This window comes from Uloborus diversus, chromosome 8 (genome assembly GCF_026930045.1).
Source record: "Uloborus diversus isolate 005 chromosome 8, Udiv.v.3.1, whole genome shotgun sequence".
In the NCBI taxonomy this organism is placed as follows: Eukaryota; Metazoa; Arthropoda; class Arachnida; order Araneae; family Uloboridae; genus Uloborus; species Uloborus diversus.
In genome coordinates, this window is record NC_072738.1 from 156480965 (window position 1) to 156501507 (window position 20543).

The 20543-nt window shown below is 36.0% G+C and overlaps 1 protein-coding gene across 1 annotated transcript in view; it reads right to left on the bottom strand.

The window, feature by feature from the left end:
* LOC129228069 (5'-deoxynucleotidase HDDC2-like) overlaps positions 1–5897 on the bottom strand; it is a 33571-nt gene extending 27674 nt beyond the window's left edge. Inside the window, exons 1-2 of the mRNA XM_054862704.1 lie at positions 5830–5897; positions 5672–5739 (exon numbers count right to left, since the gene is read on the bottom strand). Of these exons, the coding sequence (XP_054718679.1) occupies positions 5672–5737 (66 nt within the window). The 5' untranslated portion in view covers positions 5738–5739; positions 5830–5897. The remainder of the gene's footprint in view (positions 1–5671; positions 5740–5829) is intronic.
* Between the last annotated feature and the right edge of the window lie 14646 nt (positions 5898–20543).

Here is a 20543-nt window from a genome sequence, read left to right on the forward strand (position 1 = left end):
ACCCTGTTGTGAACAAAGCAAAAAGCACTTTGACAAACAAGATTCATATTCTTGAGAGAATTTGGTTAAAAATGAAAAATATATTTTTCTTTCAGTTTCATTCAAGCCATTACTGTGTAGGAAAAAGATTGCATCAAATTTAAAAAGATTTTATACCAAGGGGAGCATTTTATTGTATAGTGCTCCTGGGCATTGTTAGTGCTTAACAGAAGAGTCGAAAATGCCAAATCTGAAAGACACACAATGAAATTTGCAAATAAAGATTCCCAGAATGAGCTACTTATCGGTCGTTTGGCGCAAATTTCGAGTTGATTTTTTTTTGGAAAATGCTCTATTGCTATCATTTTTCGCTTCTCTCGTTTTCGACCAATTAATAAGTGGTGTTCGTCCAAAGACTAACGTCACCAGTCGAGAAGTGGATGCTGCATTCTTTTTATTCATCTTAAAAATTTAAGAAGTGGAAAATAAACAATTTTACTTTTTCTGTTTGATTATTTTCTTACAGAATTAAGAAAAATCCGACTTTCCTTGTTCCGAAAGTATTTATTATAGAACTGAGCAAAGAGGCCATGGTGGCCTGATCGGTAAGGCATCGGACTTGTGACTGGAGGGTTTGATCCTAGCCGGATCCAAGATCCACAGTGGCCATTAACTGTGACTGAGGGACGTTAAATATGCTCGTTCCTGGTCACAAAGTCTGCCAAGTGAAACAATACCTGTGGGGTGCTGGACCAGGAATTACTCAGCTTCTGGTCTAGACCAAAAAAAAATCAGAGCAGCCTTCAGGACTCCATCCAACAGGTTGACCCACAAATAGTGGTAAGTACGGGGGACCCTAGAGTGAAAAGCGATGAGTAGGGATGGAACGTTTAGTTCGGACCCGGTCACAGTGAACGGGTCTTTCAATCGAACTAGTTCAGCTTTTAGTTCAGTAGAAAACAATCTAGTTCACTAGTTCGTTTAGTTCTTAGTTCGTTTATTAGTTCTTCGTTCATTTAGTTCTTAGTTCGATTTCGTTTAGTTCTCTTTCTCTCGTTCGATTTGGCAACTAGTTCGTTCGTTTAGTTCTTAGTTCGATTTCTTTAGTTCGATTTGGCATCTAGTTCAGTAGTTCTTTTCCTCATCTAGTTCACTGAACTAGAAATTTAGTTCCCTGAACTAAAAGCTGACTGTTTAGTTCAGTATTGCATCTAGTTCGATTTCATCTAGTTCGACCAGTTTTCCTGCGTGTCTCTCGCAGTACATCTGCTTTTCGTTCAGTCATACAAGATTCAATGGAGCTATTGTTTAGCATTGGCGGGTGGGGGAAAGTTCGGCAAGATTCTTGACTTTCCTTTCAATTCAATCGCGATGCACGGTGGATGTGGCGTGATTAGTGAAATAGGCGGAGTATGTGCGCCTCGTCACATGCATTGGGTGCGCTTATTTCAGAATTAAATTGACAGATTATTATTTTGTTTTTTAATTTAAACTTCATATTATTTCCATTGCACCAATAGACTTTAAAATGAAAAGAAAAAAAAAGGCTTTGTAAAGAATTTTTTTTCACTTTCGACAGTGCAAAAGAAATTAGGAGCAGACTTTTTTGTGCTTTTTAATAAAAATGTTCTGCCTTTCTTAAAACTCATATTTTTCTTAATCCATTTGCATGGGTGTGAGATTTTTGAGCATAAATTTTCAGTTTTCCCCTGGAATTTTAGGCATTTTATTGTGGTATATTCGAATAAAAGGAACCCTTATGTATCATAAACGAAGCATCCACTTTCTAAAAACAATTTGTGTAGTATGCAAATATTGATTTGTACGTGTTACGCACGCAACAACGTAAAAATCATTGTTTTCAAATACAATAAAAATACAATATTTCATAAAATGAGTACAATATCATTTGCTCAATGTGTTTTGAAAACTTCGCAACTAGTCAAGTTTGTTGACCCCTTAAGTAATTTTTTTTATAGTTTTTGAATTAATCTCCATAAGTTTTTTTTTCTTTTTTTAACATGTACAGTGGCTCCCAAAAGTGTTCGTACACTTTGAAATTTTTTAGAAAAACCAATATAACTCGAAACTGAATTCGAATATAAAATTCAATATTTTTTCACATCATTCCTATGTCATTCTAAATACAACCCATTGGTTTTTTCAAAATATTGACGGATCTTTTTTTTTTTTTTTTTTGAAAAGGGTCAGAAAACGAAGAGACGGAGAAATAACACGCCACAAAAGTCATCGTACACTCAAATATTTTCGAATAAATTCATGATTAAAATTATCATATGCCATTTTATTAATATTGTTGCATTGTGTTGACCCTTATAAGTCATTTGGCTTTAATTTTTTGTTTATTTATTCCTTAATATTGTGCTTATTACTGTAAAATGGCTGGTATTCGTAAAAAACCGCAAACATCATTCATAATTTGAATTTTTTCCCCACAGTAGTGGTAATTGGTTTGAAATGGCTCTAAATTAGTTAATTTATTTGTTTGTATAGTAAAGTGCTTGATAAAATGCTTTAAAGAAAGGAATAGGACCGAAAACAAGGTAAGAAAAGGTCAACCGGCAAAGTTGACAAAACATGATCGGAGATTTGAAGTTAAAAAATTTATGAAAAATACACATTTGAGTGCTGCAAAAGTTTCTGCAGAGTTAAATGAAACATTTTACATTTAATTTTCACCTAAAATTGTTCGTCAATTTCTCTGATTAGCTGTATTAAATGGGACCTCTTCCCACAAAAAATTTCTTTTTCGTGCGAAAAACAGAAAGCTTACGCTTTTTGTCGCAAAATCAATGATAAATAAGCTAAAAAGTTTTAGAATCACAGAATCACGTCTTACTTACAGATAAAAATAAATTCAACATTTTTGGCTAAATTGTTGTATAACTAATTAGAAGAAAAAATTAGGAACTTAATCTTAAGAACTTATTTGGATCAGTTAATCAGGACGGTGGAGATTTTCCAGTTTGAAGGTGCATATCAGCATCAGGACTTGGTAGTTTGTAATTTTTTTTGAACTCTTAGCCAAAAATTTGGTTATTGGAAGCTACTTTGTTTTTCATTAAGATAACGATAAGAAGCTCACGGTTTTCAATGTTTGCGTCTAGTGCCTCGAAAATTGTCCTAAAGTTTAAAAAATACCCGCTCAATCTCCAGATTTTAACTTAATGTTACGTATTTAGAGATATCTGGAGGTTAGATTACGAAAATAGGGCTTTGAAACGAAAATAGGGCTTTGAAACGAAAATAGAGCTAGAAACAGTAAGACTCAAAGTGTGGTTGAACACTTACTCGGAAATCACGCAAAAAAAAAAGAAAGAAAAAGAATGAAATCTATTCACAGACGTTTAAAAGGTGTTATGAATACTGTATGATATTCTACTAATTAATAACTTAATCAAAAGTTAGATTATTCAATAATATATAGACATTTTATAAAGTGTACGAAGACTTTTGTGAAATAAAATTTCCGGCACTTTTTGGTTTTTGATTTTTAAAAAAATAAGTTTTAATATTTTTTGAAAACTTTTCATGTAGTTTCGTTGAAAATTGGTCATAGATCTTATAATTAAGTACCCATTCCGAAATATTAATTCTAACCAATGGATTGGGGCCTATTACGTTGAAAGTCGTAGGTGTACGAAGACTTTTGGGAGCCACTGTATCGTTTTGGTTGTGTTAAGTAAATTATCATTTTTCAGTGCTGGCTCTACAATCTTTCCTAGTCGTTGTATATCTTTTGAAACTGGCGCCTTGACTAAATTTTTTTTTTGAGTTTTTATAAGGAGTTTCAACGAGAAAAACACAAATGAGGGCGCCCTTAAAAAAATGCCGCCTGAAGCAAGAGGGCGTCAGTTTGTTCCCCCGAATTCTTACAGTCGCTTTCAGGGCAAAATATTTCAACAAAATATTTGAAAGCTTAAAATATTCAAAAGCAAATGAAAGAGCATCTCAATCATATCATTAAATACATTGAATTAAAAACCAATACAGTAAAACATTTCCGTCAATACAGCTCTGTCGCCATGAATTGTTTGCAGAGCAGAACCAGAAAATATATTCTTAGCGAATTAGTGGCGAAATGAAGGGAAGGGGGGGGGGGAGAATATCTCTTCCATGAAGAAATTAAATGTATAGCAATATTTGAATTTTTTTTAACTTGAGTTGTTAATGAAAATCCTGGGCGCGAGGGGGGGGGGGGGGGGCAAGAGGTAGGAGACCGCACGTTCTGAAATAGTACTATGTTAAAATTTATTATTATTATTATTTAATTGTAACTTTTGCAACCGGCACACTTTCTATTCTATAAGGGGGGCGCACTAAGTCTGTGTACGCTATCGATTGAGAATTAAAAAATACTCTTGACAGTAAATGTGAGGATGAAAACAAAAATGAATAACTCAGAAACATTAATTTTGGTAACAAGACCAACGAATCTCTAAAATGACGAAACTTTAACACAGAACATGAAGTGTGACGCAAAAAATTAAAAATCAACATAAATACTTAATGGTAAAAGAAAATGAGTTGAAAATACTTGTAAAGATGTATATATGCACTAATGTATTGCTCAAGGGGTCCCCCCCCCCCTCTGAGCAAAGGCGCAACCCTCTAAAAATCACGAATCCCCCCAAAGCCTCCTCCGAAAAAAAGAAAAAATACCCCTACTACCCCTCCCCCTAAAAATTTCAATGGCGCAGCCTGTGCCATGACCCCCCCCCCCCCCTCCTCCAGGTTGGAACCCCTGACTGTTAAAAAATATTAGGTTTGATAATTAAATCAAAAAATATGAATAAATACGCGGAAATTCGTCGAAAAATAAACATAAATACGCGAAAATTCAATCAGCCCAAATTTCCACAGCCCGGCAAATTGCAAAATTTATCCCCCCCCCCCGGTTTTTAAAAAGGGAGAACTACCTATCTGGCAACATGTGACTATATTTTCCCGCCAAAAAGCTCTGAATAGTTCATTTGAACTAGTTCATTGAACTAGTTCACAAGGTTGAGATGAACTAAACGAACTAGTTCCTCAAAAGGAACTAAAACTTCCATCTCTAGCGATGAGCAAAAGTCTGCAACTGGCGGGGTGCAGTGCAGACCACAGAAGGTCAAAAACCTAGACTGAAACATATGTATCTTTTAAAGTATTCATTACCTACTTTAACTATTTGAAAATATTTTTCTGCAGATAACAATGTCTTCAATAGTAAAGCCTAGTTAATGTCGAGTGATTGAACATCTTAGCAAACAAATCCTGGCTTTGACCTGAAAACTATACCATCATTTTTACAGTGACACAAAACAAAAGAAAAAGAGTGAAAAGTTATTGGGGGAAATGATTCAAGACCTGAAAGTTTAGTAAACAAATTCTGTAATAAGATATTGAGTTTTCAGTGACCTCATACATTAAAGTACACATTTAGATACAAAACAATGGGAGTTTGCAATAACACAATACAGGGAGTTTTACAATAACAGACTCGAGGTCATGCACTTCAGCGAATCACATGTTTCTTTAATTCCGAAGAATTAGTTCTAGTACCAAATTTTGCTAAATCTAAGTAGGAACCTGTCGGCGTAAAATACATCAGTGTCACAATTTTAACAATAACTTAAGAGGGAAAAAGAAAAAAAAAACTGTTAGTTGTACGTTGGTGAAAAATACTAGCCTTCAACTTGCCTATAAGGAGGAAAAATTCTAAATTGTCCTTCATCGAGTTCCGGCTGGCATCCATCTCTATATGAAAAAAAAAAGACAAATTATTAGACATGAAATAATTTGAAAAAAAAAATATTGAAGAAACTAAGAACAAAAATTTTAAGTAACCACGTGATTATTCTATTGGAACAATCTGATTTTTAAATAACATTTTGCAGTTCAACGACAGCACGTAACGAGCATTTTAAAACTACGTTATTTGAATTGCAAAACGGAAACGTTTCTAAAAATTTAAAATACAGCTTGAAACAGCACCTTATCAACTTTTTATCAGTCCGTGTTAATCCTGTTGTACACGTGCTGTCTGACGAGTGACGACACGAATTTAAAAATTTTGTTTCATTTCGTTTCATATGGCTCAATCGCGAAATGCGCAGAAAAGATGAGAGATATCAGCTCGAAGCTTCTCCTCTTCAATCCACATAGCACAAAGGGTAACAACTGGAGAAAACTAGAGTCCCTTATAGTGACTCTAGAGAAAACCAACGTACTTATGGCACAAATATACAATATGTTTCGGGGCTTCAAAGAGCCCCTTTTTCAATGCAAAAGTTGTGATTGTTTTTGTTTCGAAAAAGAGGTTCCTTGAAACCCCCAATCATAATCACTTTTCAGCACAAAAGGTATTTACAGTAGACCATCGTTTCACACGGGTTTGTTATATGCGGATTCGATTATTCACGGTTTAAGATTTGACACTTTTATTTTATTTCGCGCGGATGAGTTTTGACTTTACGTTGATGTGGCATCGCAAACAGATAAAATGTTCCCCACTTTCGAAATCCAAACTTCTTAGATTGCAGGTAACATATGGCAATGAACTGCATTTTAAAGTGCTAATAAACGAGCTGGAGACGTTATTGCGATTAGTTTCAGAACTCAGATTGGTTAAGTTCTTTGCTCTTTCCAGAAGCAAAGTTGTTCGAGTCACCCAATTCAGAGCTCTCTAGAAAAAGAGCTTTTAGAAGTGACAAAGGGGGACGAAACCAACGAGGGTATTGACATCGATGGCACAGATCCAAAAGCTTTCACACTGAAAATTTTGAGCCATTCCTTGACAATGGCAAATGATCTTTCTGGTTCATTAGTGAAGGAAGATCCTGTCACAGAAACTAAAGCGAGTGATAATAAAAGCATTAAAGTCCCACAAAGAAAAAGCGGGAAATTTTTTTACTGAATGTCAAAATAATAATTTAAGCAGATCTTTTTTATAAACACTAAGTTATTTCACGTTTTCTTCATGCACATTGTGCATATGTATTAGAACAAGTACATATTTATTTATCACTAGAATGAAGTATTTTTTTCATCTAATTGATCTAACCCCTTTTTAAAACTATTGATTAGTCTTAATTTAGGCGGTTTTGATTTACGCGGCATGCCCGAGAATCACGTAGCCGACGCGTAAAACGAGGGTCGACTGTATTTATTTCACAAAGGGTATGTTCGAATAGAGAACCAAATCGGTCAGTTGGTTTGATGTGATGACGTCAGTGAGTGCGGGGACTAGTGAGTGTCCATAGAACGTTAAAAATTGATTTTCACTACACGGTAGCTCTAGGGGCTTATCCAGCTGATGTCACACTTTAAGGTAGGAGGAGGAGTTGGAAGTTGTAGTGACAAGGGGGAAAAGGAAGGGGTAACACGAAATGTGACCCCTCCCTTATGTGATGAAAAAAGCGTGATATGTGACAAAGAGGATTAAGAGTATGATCAAGTGTGACAAAGAGGGGAAGGGGGTCAAAAAGTTGAAAAAAGAGACATCATTTATGAACCCCCAACTCCTTTCCCCTAGAACGCACCTGGTTAGTCACTGGTTAACACCAGTTGCTTTATTCGAACATACCCATTTCAGCAAGACGCATAAGGGACTGTCCTGGGCCTAAATGGCTCTGCGGTAGAAGCTTCGTCTCCTAAGCCGGAGGTCGTAAGTTCGATTCCCGAAGGTGCCCGGGGTGTTATTTCATTCTGTTGTGTTGTAAATCTTTTCTGTGTGCGTCCGGAAACAAGGCGCTTGGCACGCAGTCCTCTAAGTGTGTGAAGCTGTTTAGCTTCTAAATAAATAAATAAGGGACTGTGTCAGCGTACATACAGGTAGACTTCGGTGCGCCTCTCCCAATTTGATTTTTTTCTAAATTTAAACACAGTGTTGTTTTTAGAGCGTGAATCCTCATACCTCTTACGCCCTTCTCCCCCCTCCCCGCAGCGGGACTTTCTGGGGTGCTATGTACGTCACTGAAACTCTCCATAAATGACATCACGCTTTGAGGGGGGGCGGCGGGGTTCTTGAAATAGCTACAGTTTGTGACCCGTGGGATGGAGGGGGCAATAAGAAGTGTGACATCACGCATTTTTTATAGGAATATGGTTAGGAAAAATAGCATGACATGTATCAAAGGAGGATGAGAGGGAATAAGTTGAAGGGTGACACTTTGTGACAAAGGAAGAGGAGGATGGGAGTCAAAAATGGTGAAACATTAATTAAAGTGTGACATTATTTACAGCCCCGAAGAGCCCTTAGAATCTTATCACGGCACCCTATAGCGTATATCTATTAGATATACGCATGTAATGGAAACTCTGCGATACCTCTCGTCTCTCCCTGCGGCACCCTAGTTTACCATGGTCGATTGTATTTATTTCATAAAGGGTATGTTCGAATAGAGCAATCGACTAGACCGGTCAGTTGGTTTGATGACCTCAGTGGACTGTGGTGACTGTCCATAGAACGTTTTCATTGATTTTCTTTACCCGGTAGCTCTAGGTTCCACCTGATGTCATGGCGCCAAGCATATTAGGTGCTGGGAACATTGGGTCCAATGTGATCGGCGCCAAAAATACTCGGCGCTCAAAGTTCCAGGCGCCAAAAATGCTCGGCGCCCAATGTTCCCGGCTCCCAATATGCCCTGCGCCCAATGTTCCCGGCTCCCAAAATGCCCGGCTCCCAAAATGTCCGGCGCCCAAAATTCCCGGCGCCCAAAATGCTCGGTTCCCTATGTTCCCGGCGCCTAATCTGCGGCGTCCAATCCAGGGACGTAACTAGATCATTTTCGAACAGGGGCAAGACCATGTTTCAGCGCCCCCCCCCCTCATAAAAAATAAATACTTAAAAATAATTATTTAAAAATATTAGTTTGAATTAGGCAGTGAAAAAGGATGTGTTGATAATCCTATAAATGCGACTTTACAGTTTTATCACTGTATTGCATTTTTAAAAATATCGATAGGGGAAAACTCCTTAAATTTTATTTATTATTTTACATACGAAGGTTTTCAAGGAAATATAATGTTGTAATTCCATTTAAGAGTAGTTAACAACTTGTTGCATTATTTTTTTCTATCAGGGGATTCTGTCCCCTGCTCGTTGACGCTTGCCAACCCCCGAAGATTGATTCCAAACCTTATTTGATTCGCGAAGATTTAAATCGTCTGTCAGAAAGAATCAGATTGAGAAACACGTTACAAGTTCCGTTTCGAAGAAAGTGAATATTTCCCTCTCCCTCCCATAGAAAATATAATTTAAATGAAGAGCTCATTTTTAGAACATAATCCCACTCCTACCCGAAAATATAAAACGAATTTGATAGAAATATGCATAACCGAGGCATTAAAAAAATCACTTTAAAGAGCACTCTTTTCAAGCCTTCCAAACTAACTTGTATTAACTTGCAAAGCTATAGATGCTAAAGGACCTCCGGACTGAGCCTAGGACTTTTCACTAAAATGGAAACCCTTATATCTGCTGTTCTAATCTTTATTAATAATAAAGCTGAATGTCCCTCTGTCACTCAGGATGTCTGTCCGAATCTCTGTGACGCGCTTAGCGCCTAGACCGTTTGGCCGATTTTCATGAAATTTGGCGCAAAGTTAGTTTGTAGCGTGGGGGTGTGCACCTCGAAGCGATTTTTCAAAAATTCGATGTGGTTCTTTTTCTATTCCAATTTTAAGAACAAAATTTTCATAAGATGGACGAGTAAATTACGAAATTATCATAACGTGTAATCGTAACATGGGCACAAGCCAATTGGCGAAATACGAAATTATCATAACGTGGAACCTTAACATGGGTACAAGCCAATTGGCGAGAAAATTCACCATACATTATTTGTAAATATACAGGCGAACCAAAAGACCTTTTAAATTTTTCTTTTACGGGAAAAGCCGTGCAGGTACCACTAGTTTATTGATAAAATTGTTACATGCTTTATTTGATGCAGAAAAAAAATATCTTGGAACAACATGAAATATTAAAGGATGTGAGAAATCTCAATAGAATGGAGGGATAGGATGTGAGAATAAGCAATTTATGTGAAATTTTAGCCTAAAAAAATAATCACACACACACAAAAAAAAAAAAAAAAAAAACCTGTGACCCACTTCCCCCCAATTAACTCTAATTTGAATTCCGAAACTTTCAATTCAAATTATGTCTTTCGCAATCACGAGTTGCGACAAGACCCTACTGATTAGAGTTATTGTAGGTGCTATGGTGTCTCCTGGACGCAGGCCCGCCACAGGCATCCTTTTGCAATTTCTTTGGAGTTTTTTTTTTTTAATATATTGAGATACGAATTTAAAATTACCACTTCAAATGAAAACAATAAAACAAAAATGTTTTCGATTATTTAAGTATTTTTATTATACTTCTATGAAGAAATTTATAAGAAAAATAACAGTATTCAACTACAAAAGAGCAACATGTCGCAATAATACGTGAAATAATTTTAACTCCGATGAAAAAATTTAGTGGGCTATGTTTTCGTTTCTTACTTGAAATTAATTGAATATTACTATAGTAATTGAATATTTACTTAGTATATTGACTTTAAGCCGACAACTTAAAATGAACTTACTTACAAAAACTTACAATCGAAATGGACATCTTATTTAAACATTATCTTGATAATTTTATATGCAACGCATTTAAAATTAAATATTAATTAATACAAGAGTTAAATTTTATAAAGGGCGCACGTTCCACACCTATGGTATATAAGTATACATTTGAAAAACATTTAATAGAAAAACAGAAACCTAATGTGCGTGGTATCAAAACTCTTTCTATGAACCTTTTTAAAAAAAAAACAAATCTTGAACATATTAACATTACATGTTTTCAGTGCGCTTCTTTCCAGGTTATTTCTATCTACAGTATAACCTTATTTTTCCGGACTAATTTGGACCAAAGGCAATTCGAATAAACGAAAATCCGGATAATAAGCAGTAATTAATTCGCAAATAAGCAGACTTATCTTTTATTAACAGCAAAAATCGATGCTTTGTAACAAAATTACATAGGATTGTTACTCGCAAATACTGTATCATTTCTAGTTCAGGTGCATTGGTGTCAGACTGAAACTCCAAATACGTCACGTTGTTTATTTGATAACTATAATTTATTCGACAGCCTTTATATTGCAGTTGTGTATTTAATGAAAGTACAGAGCGAATATTTTTCACATTTATAATTCCGTTCTTACTATCACAATTTAGAATTATCATTCAAGGGAATATATTTTTTTGTTCAACAAATTTGATTCGGATAAGCCAGAGACCTAGATAAACGGGAGTCAGATAAAAGAGATTCTACTGTAAATATAAATTTTCATCAAAAGTACCAAAGCAAAATTGAAGTTTCAGAGGTGAACAAATAGTTTATTTCTAACACATTAATTGAATTTGAAGTAGATGATTATATGTAAAATATTGTGTGGGTCGCAAAAATATATCGAAACAAAGTCTAAAATTTCTCTCTTTAACTCAATTTATCTCTAAAAAACCTAAGTATTTTCTAAAGAAAAATAGGCAGCCTCTCGACTTTAAATTGAATCTCCATTCTTATAGTGCGAGATTTTTCTCCAAGAATGGGAAAATTGTAAACTAAACTAGGGCAAGGGAACAGTGTAACGTTTGGGGTAGACAAGCTCTCGCCATTTTAAATGAGAGGAAGGCATCATGTTGGCAGCTTTACGACGTTTAATTGTAGAAAAATGACATTTGAACATTTCCGCTGTTTTGTATTGTTGTGTACTGTACTCCACATAGGCTTTGCTCCTATATTCCTCCTCCGAGAGGGAGTTTCTTTAGATAAGACATAATAAGTACTAGTAACTCTAAGAAAATACATTCATGCTATTTACTGCGCCCTCCTCACTATCTTTCCGTCTATCTTTACCACACTTGATCGTTTATCCACATTAAACCATGCAAGCTTTCAGCTTGCGCCCGCACTGAGGGGGTCTTTTTTGGACTTTTAAAAAATGTTTCCTTTTTTTTTCTTCTACAAAAATAAATTTGAGCATTTACTAATTCAGTTTAGCGCCCCTAAAATCTGGCGCCCGGGGCAAGAGCCCCGTCTGCCCCCCTCTAGTTACGTCCCTGGTCCAATCATCCCATTTTGAGTTTACCATGGTATCCACTTTGGAAACACAATCTTCTTTATCTTCTTTTTGCTAATAATAAAGCTGAAGCTCTGTATGTCTGGATATCTGTGTCTCTGGATGCCTGTTACGCGCATAGCGCCTACACTCAAGAGTTCTATAATAGAGTAGAGGAACGACGCATATACTGCACCCATTGGCAGCTAGGATCAAGCGCGGAGACCGGTTTATAGAACTCTTTGGCCTAGACTGTTCGAGCGATTTTCATGAAATTTTGCACAGAATTAGTTCGTGGCATAAGGGGGAGCACCTCGAAGCGATTTTTTGAAAATTCAATTTTGTTCTTTTTCTATTCCAATTTTAAGAACATTTCACCTAGCAAATTACCAAAACGTGGAATAGCAAATTAACATAACGTGGACGAGCAAATTACCATAACATGAGCGAGTAAATGAACATATCAAATTGGCGAGCAATTCATCATCCATTATTTGTAAATTTACTGGCGAACCAAATGACCTTTTAATTTTCTACTACGGGCAAAGCCGTGTGGGTACCGCGCTAGTCATATAATAATTTAAGTATTCAAAAGAACTTTTTTGAGTCGAAGCTGAAGTTGAAGTGTTTTTCGGCATGTATCATGCATGCAATGTGTATTCTAAAAACAGTGATGTAGGAAAAGGGGTGATTCTTCGTATCGGGATTTCCCCTTTTAAGTTTATGTTGGAAATTTTCCAACATAGCAGAGTTGCAGCTTTGACGTTCAGTTACTCCAACAGTAACATAGTTATCAAAATAATAAATAATTTAGATATTTAATATCTAAATAAAAACAAGCACAGTTTAAATGAAAACCAACATTAATGGGAATTCAGAATCTCAATCACACCTTAACCCAGAAAGGCCTCTTCTTATATGAGGAAACTAATTTGCAATGGCTCAACAATATTCTTCTTCTTGTAGACTATAAACATTTAATGCCCGAAATTAAAATACAACAATAATTTAAATTCTTACTTTCGGTTTTAGCGCCGGTCACACCGGTGCATGTTTTCGAATGCACCTTGTTGTGTATTGTATTTCTAATATACCCTTACAGTGAAATTTGAGTTGTCTTCATGATATGTTCATGATATCTTTTTCTCTCTTATGTTTGTCCTCTTATGTTCATGATATCTTTTTAAACATATAATGAATTTCGTGATTATTGTCGTAGTGAAAATTTAATTCCGACTTTTTCTAATTATCATCTTTTTTTTTGCAGACATTTTACTGTGCTTCATAGTGCTTTTGCTATGAAGAATGAAATTTTGCATCACAAAGAGAACGAAATAAAAAGCAGAGCAAAAACGGGGAAACGGGGGGAGGGGGAGTAAATCTCGAGACCTATTTTCTACATGTAGTAAGCCGAACTTAGGGGGAAGGAAGAAGAAGCCCTTGCCTGTGGCACTTAACGGCTGGGGAACGACAAATTCAGCTATTTTTTTGCCTTTTTCGTTGACACTCGATGCGAGAATTTAAAGGAAGATGGGTAGGGACGGCGGTTTCAAGGTTTCCTCGACTTAGAAAAATCGAAGATAGGGCACTGGCAAGGGTGAATCCAGAAATTTTTGTAACAGTTAAACAGGGGTTGGTGCACCTCCTCATATGCTACGGAACCCTCCTCCCCCCTCTCCTAAGTTTCAAGGGTGTTATCGTGAGCTTTGATGTGAGATTATAGTTATAAAACTGTTTGAAAAAGCACATATAATGCACACACACACGACATAATTGATTGACACGACATAATTGTATTGATCTGTAAAAAAGTTAAGCTCATTAAAGATAATTGTTGTTTTGAAAATGAACCAAAAATTCGAATAGCAATAGCCCACCGCTAAGAGGAAATACCTTACAGAACAAGGCAAAAAAAAAGAAAAAAAAAAAAAAAAGTTAACCGATTCCATTTACTATTTTTTCGGATTTAAAAAATCTGAACAGTAGGTATAAATTATAAATAACATTCTGGTCACCTGATCCTTTGACCCTCTCCTGAATCCACCCTTAGGTACTGGCTTGCACTTCTAACTCTTGATAGCGGAGGCCCCTTCTGACTAGATCTGTTTGCATTTTCATACATTTTCAAGTGTCACAGGTGGCTTTTAGCTAGGTCACTTCCCTTGGGGGACTTCTGTAATTTTTAACCAGGAAGAGATGGAACAAAAAGCCTAGGACACCGGCGGGAATCGAACCCACGATCTCTTCATACGAAACGAAGCTTCTACCACAGAGCTGCGGAGGACTCACGTTTAACGCTATGCTTCGCTGCTCATAGTAAACTTAGTGCGTTACTCCAATATCGTTTATCGTAGTGCGCTTTAATGCCCTCCTGGCACTGACAAAGAATGGGAATTAAATTTTTTTTTCGAGTCGTCTTAGAGGCATGGTTGTAAGACATATGTACCTCTTGCGCCTTTGGTCCCGGGTTCTGACCCGGATCAAGTGACCAGCCAGTGAATTTTTGAGATGCAGAAAATCGACAATGCTCATGTCGAATTATCCCTTGGGTCTTCGTTTAGCTTTGAATATCCCTCATCTAACTAATAATATTTTGTGCAGTTTCGCATTAAAGAGTGCCCAGGTGCCTCCATCTGGTGGGAGACTGGGCGTCAAAATTCTGTGTGCCATTGACATCCAGGTAAATGGCACAGACAAATTGTGGCAATTAATTAAGTTAGGTCATTTTTTCTTTTTATTACGCATGAACTTCCGAAGAAGCGTTCAAATGTGCTCAGAGTTCATATGGCAGTTATTATCAAAGTAATAGGTGTTTTTATGCAGCGGATAAGAGTAGTTTAGCAGCAGTAAAATTTCTCGCTTGTTGCGGGGATCATAACTTGCGTTTTTAGAATTTGGGTTTTAAGTTGCTTTTTAAATTCGTTCGTCGTTCTCTAGCTTATTAATAATTTTGTTTTACGTATTTTCATGAAGTTCCTTTTCCTTCGCCCGAGAGCAAAAATTTTATATTTTTTATAATTAGAATGAGTTTGTTTATTAAATTTTATTTTTTTGCGGGAGGGGGAGCAGTGGGATTTTTATTTTGTTCTAATCGTATTATGTGTTTTAATTTTATTCCCCTAAAAGACAATATAAATCTTAGCGAACCAAATAAGATTGCGCGGCAATTTTCAGGTTGGTGAGCGTCAACGAACAGGCGGTGGAGCCCCCTATAGTATTTTTTTAAAAAGTTCATGTTTCCGTTCGTTAATTTTTGGGCATTCATTACTTTTTGTAGCAATCATTGTTCATTTAAAAGAACAAATGTTTATATTTTTTTCTCTTGTTTGCAATATAAAATTCATCAAAAAACGTAACGCTTCCGAAAACCCGCTTTGTAGAACAGTAAAATTAGGCCAAAAAAATAACCAAAACCAAACATTAAAAAAAAAAAAAAAAATCTATATATATATATATATATATAAATGAATGTTTGTCTGTATGTCATCCATGAACTCAAAAACTACCCGGCAGATTTGGCTGAAACTTTCACCGTTTGTTATTTTTGGTACTGGGAATGTTTATAGACCAGTTCGAAAAAAATCCGATCGATAGCTCTTTTTTATTCCAATTTAAGTCACAATCCATTGGATAAATACGAATAAAATTATCGGCTGCAGAAATTAATTCGCGTGAAAGATCTCATTGATAAGAAGTTAGCTGTTGCCATTTTTCTTGAGTTTGAACAAATAAATTCTTTTTTTATTGTTTTATGGCTTTTCATGCAACGGGGGGGGGGGGATTTAAAACTTTTTCTATTTGATATTTTTAGCGATTGATTGATCTGGCAGTACAAAATTTGAGTATAGTCACGGCTTCACTTGATACCTGGACCGATTATTATGAAAATTGCTATATATATGTATTTTTCCACGGAGAAGGTGCATAATATGCTCAGTGAAGCCACTCGCCACCAGGTGGCACTGCAGAGTAGCAACTTCTGCCCCATTCAACCGATTGTCATGAAAATCAGTATAATGATGTATTTTTTTGTTGGCGTAGCAACGCGCGTCGGGTACAGCTAGTAAATAAATAAATAAAAAAAAAACCTGTTGTAAATTACTTCTTACCCTAACAGCAAGAAGGGGTGAAAAGTCCCAGAATTTTGCCCGTCGGTTTTGGGAGGAAATTGGGGGGTGGGGTGGGGGGGTGGGGACAAACTAATCCTCTTAAAAAATTATTTCCATTGCTTGAAAAAATTACTCAAAAATCGCAGAAACCACTCTATAACAGTAAAATAATAAACTGTAATAGACAAAATGCTAATCAACCAGGGTGCACCGGCGGCGGGGGGGGGGGGGGGGGCTCCACCACACAGGTTGCGTCACTGAAATTTTTAAGGCAGTTTTTCCAAGGGGTATTTCTTTCTTTTTTGAATGCTTTTATTCTGGAAGGGTACTCCGTAACACTTGAGGGGTGCGCCATCGCTTTGTGTGTGTGTGTGGAAGCAGGGGGATCCTGTAATTTGTATTCTAAAATCAACGATTGCAGTGAAGTTTACGAAAAAAATTCACTGATTTTAAACTTTTTCGAAGTACAAAATGCCACACAATATAGTAATGTCAGAGGGCTCATCCTAAAAAGATCTGACTGAGCTCAGTAACTAATTTAGTTGTGACTGGAATAACTGTTTAGAGCGCTGGAGTGATATCTAAAACTAAATGTCTTTGCAGTCCAAAAAAAAAAAAAAAAACCTCTCCAAATTGGCTGAAGTTTTCCTCTTTCTTCTTAATTAATTTACTTCAACTTTTCTATAATCTTTTGCCATCATAGGGGGGGATAAACCGAAATCGCCAATAGTGAGACGGGCAACACGCTGCAATTCTGCACTCGGCGGGGGTTCTCGTTTGCAAACACCAAACTGCCTCTCTTTAACGCAGTCAGTTATGTGAATGTGCTAAATATGCGCACATATACTTGCAACACTGTCTGACACTTTTGAGCACATTATGCGATAAAAAAAAATTGATAAAGGTGTTGTTACATCAGGCTTTTTCACACCAGTGAGAAGTGTGCTTTCGTGCAACTTGTAGCAATTCAGGAAACTTCTTGACAATAATACTTGATTTTTCCAGGAAGTGGATAAAAACCATTGAAATCCCGACACGTTACACGGAAATACTCAGTAACGTTTCGGAATTATTTTACAGTGTATCCGCTTTGCCCATCAAAACACACATGAATAATTCCACCTATAACCTTGAATCCGAGTCGCAAAATGCAAAGCAACTTCTTAAATAAAATTTATAAATGTCACAAAATACATATTTAAAACCAACAAGGAGATATTATGAACTTTTTAGAGTAATTAGAATTAAAGAAATTCGTTTTAATGAAAACAGCAAAAAAAAAAAAATTGTTAGCGTTTTACCTCAAAAACAAGTACGCTAGGGAACTGCGGTTAGTGCCTGTAATTACCCGATAAGTGAAGATTCTTACAGGTCCATCAGGGGTTAATGTGGTGTATATTTAAAGGCCTACATGCTTTGAGCTAACTTTCTCTACTTCACTTTGCTCCCATTCTCCAGATTTTCTTTATTGTGATATAAAAGCTACTGATTCTTAACCTATCTAGTTAGTTCAAATTTAGAATCTGTGTCAGTTGTTAAGAAAAGAACGTTGTTAACAATTAACTTCTAGTTCTCTATTCAAATAGGTTTTTAGAAAGCTACTATATTACAAATCTTCCGCAGATTACGAATTTCTCAAATAATGTTGTTTTCTTTACATAGATGTCGCCACTAAGTCGTTCATTGTATCTGCTGCCATGCAGTAGAGCATAGTTTGTTTCGGATTCAAAATTTATTTTTTTTTAATAATAAATAAGAGTAATGACAGAAAACGTACGAAAAAAGTAATCCATAGAATTTTGATTTTAACGCAAAAAGTTCTTGACAAACACATTTTTAATTTCTTCAATGTATAATATATAGAAGAAGAAAGTATTTGGATTAGTGCAGGGATTCTTAAACGTTTCGATTCGCGGCATCCTTTGAAGGATTAGAATTTTCTCACGGCATCCTAGTGGATTTCTATAATTTGAAGTACTTGCGTAAGGGCAAGGCTAACGTAAGGTTCAAAACCTAATATATAGTTTCTTTATGATTGAAATTCTCCAGCTTTTATACAAAGGCAGGGGGGGGGGGGGGCTCGAGCCCCCCTTGGAAATGAGAATTTTTTTGTTTTAATACTTTTTTTCTTTGCAAAAATATAAAAATATTTCTTCTCCAGCCATCAATGAATAAATAATTAAAAATGTCAAATTTTAATGACTCTAATCTGTCCTGAAATCTGCTTCCATGGGGGGAAAATATCCTGCTAAACCATGGTTAAAATTTCTGAGCCTTACAATTTTGCATATGGGCGCCAACGCTTTTGCATATATTCATTAGATAATATAAAACTTGGAAAAAAATGAACTAAGTGAAAATTTAATTTTTAGTTAAGTTTTTTAGCTATTTCAACAACGAAAACTGACTTGGTCTCATTATGAACATGGAACGTAAAAAGGAATACTCTGGGCAAAGATAATTTCACACAAAGTTGAAGGCAAGAACGTCAAAAGTATTCTCAAACTAAAAGAAACTGAAATAGTATTTAATTGTATTAATTTTTTTTGTCTCTTATGCGCACAACTTGTGCATGTATGTGTAGCATACGCAGCATATGATCATATCGAACACACTATACTCCGGTGTCATATTACAAAGACACTGAATGGTGTCATATTATAAAGACACCAACAGTTTTTTTTTTTAAATTATTTTTTTTTAAATGTCCGATTTTTCAAATAAGGCGTGGTCTTCATGACGTCACAAATGATGCACTTTGCCGCATCTTTCTACTACGTTTCCACGTTATGATAATCCTATTCCTATTCCTATTCCGAGTCACAACTGACTACAACTGTATTTATGTCGAGGACTGCATACTAAGTGCCTTGCCTCCTTTATGATAATCAAGCAGCGAATTAAAATTGCGCTCTACGCTTGCTACTAACCATATCGTTGCCAATACATGTGAGTAAAGATACGAATTAAATATTTTGCACTGTGAATGGCAACACTGAATGGCATTTCATCATTTGTGATGTCATCGACAGAAGCCGTAAACAATGAAAGAGTTCCGATTTAAGTAATTTTTCAAAAATGTTAAACGAAAACAAATTTATCAAAAAATTGTCAAATCCTATGTTTTTAAGCATGCTCTTTCAGATTTATTAAATTTATAATTTTTTTTTTAAATTTTGGAAACGACCCCCATTGCTAAGAGAGCTAACCACGGCCTAAACGGCTAATAATCTACTTTTCTAGATCATCAAATGACAGGAAAATAATGACGGCACACAGCGACATTTATCTTTGCTTTGATGACAACATGAATTAGTCTACAAGAATAATATGTAATATTTTTTGTACTAGTAACCTACACTGAACCATATTGAGACAAAACATACAGAAAAATAAGATGAGATATTTTTTTTATCAGTCTTCTGTAATAACTTTTGCCTGGTTATTAAAAACTGCTCGTTGATAACGGTTTATCATCAATTAGGCTTTATGATGACGATCAAGTCGTGATCTAGTGAACTTTCAGTATATTATATCAAAAAATGGGGGAATGACTTTATTGGTTATTATAAACTTATTTGGCAAACCAAACTAACGTACATACATTGATATTATGGATCCTTCGTGGCACCCCTCGCCTTTTACCACGGCACCCCAGTGTGCCGCGCCACCCAGTTTGAGAACCATTGGATTAATGGAAATTTTAGAATTTTGAATTTTGACGGATTTGCGCGTTTTAGGTGTGCTGTGTCCATTTTGACGATTTTTGGAAAACCAATCTCTCTCTCTCTCTCTCTCTCTCTCTCTCTCTCTCTCTCAGGGTATACGTGTCTGTATGTGTGTAACCGTTTTTTTTTTTTTTTTTTTTTTTTTGTCGCTTCTCTAGGGCAAAAACTACTGCACGAAATTGAACGAAATGTGATACACATATATCCGCATGTGAAATGGTGCTCATGCTGGCACTAAAAGGTGCTGGAGCTGATTTCACTGTCGTTCCAATAGCTTAAAAGAGGGTTGAGCAATTGAACGTTTTTTCTCGATTTTTGTGACTGCCAGAGGCGTAGGAACTTTGTAGAAGTAGGGGGAGCTGGGACACAGTATAAGAAGTGTCTGGAATCTAAGGGGCAGAAGCAGAGGCGCAACCAGAAAATAATTTTGGGGGGCGGGGGGAGGGAGGCTTTTAAACGTTTTTTCCCCATAAAAAATTGGCTTCGAAGCTTCCATCTCTTATTGAATATTGTATATATACAATTGTTTATGGAAAGAATGAGGTGATTAAACTTCTGGTTTTGAAAAGGAGTCGGTTAGTACTCGAAGTTGAGCACGTAGAAATAGA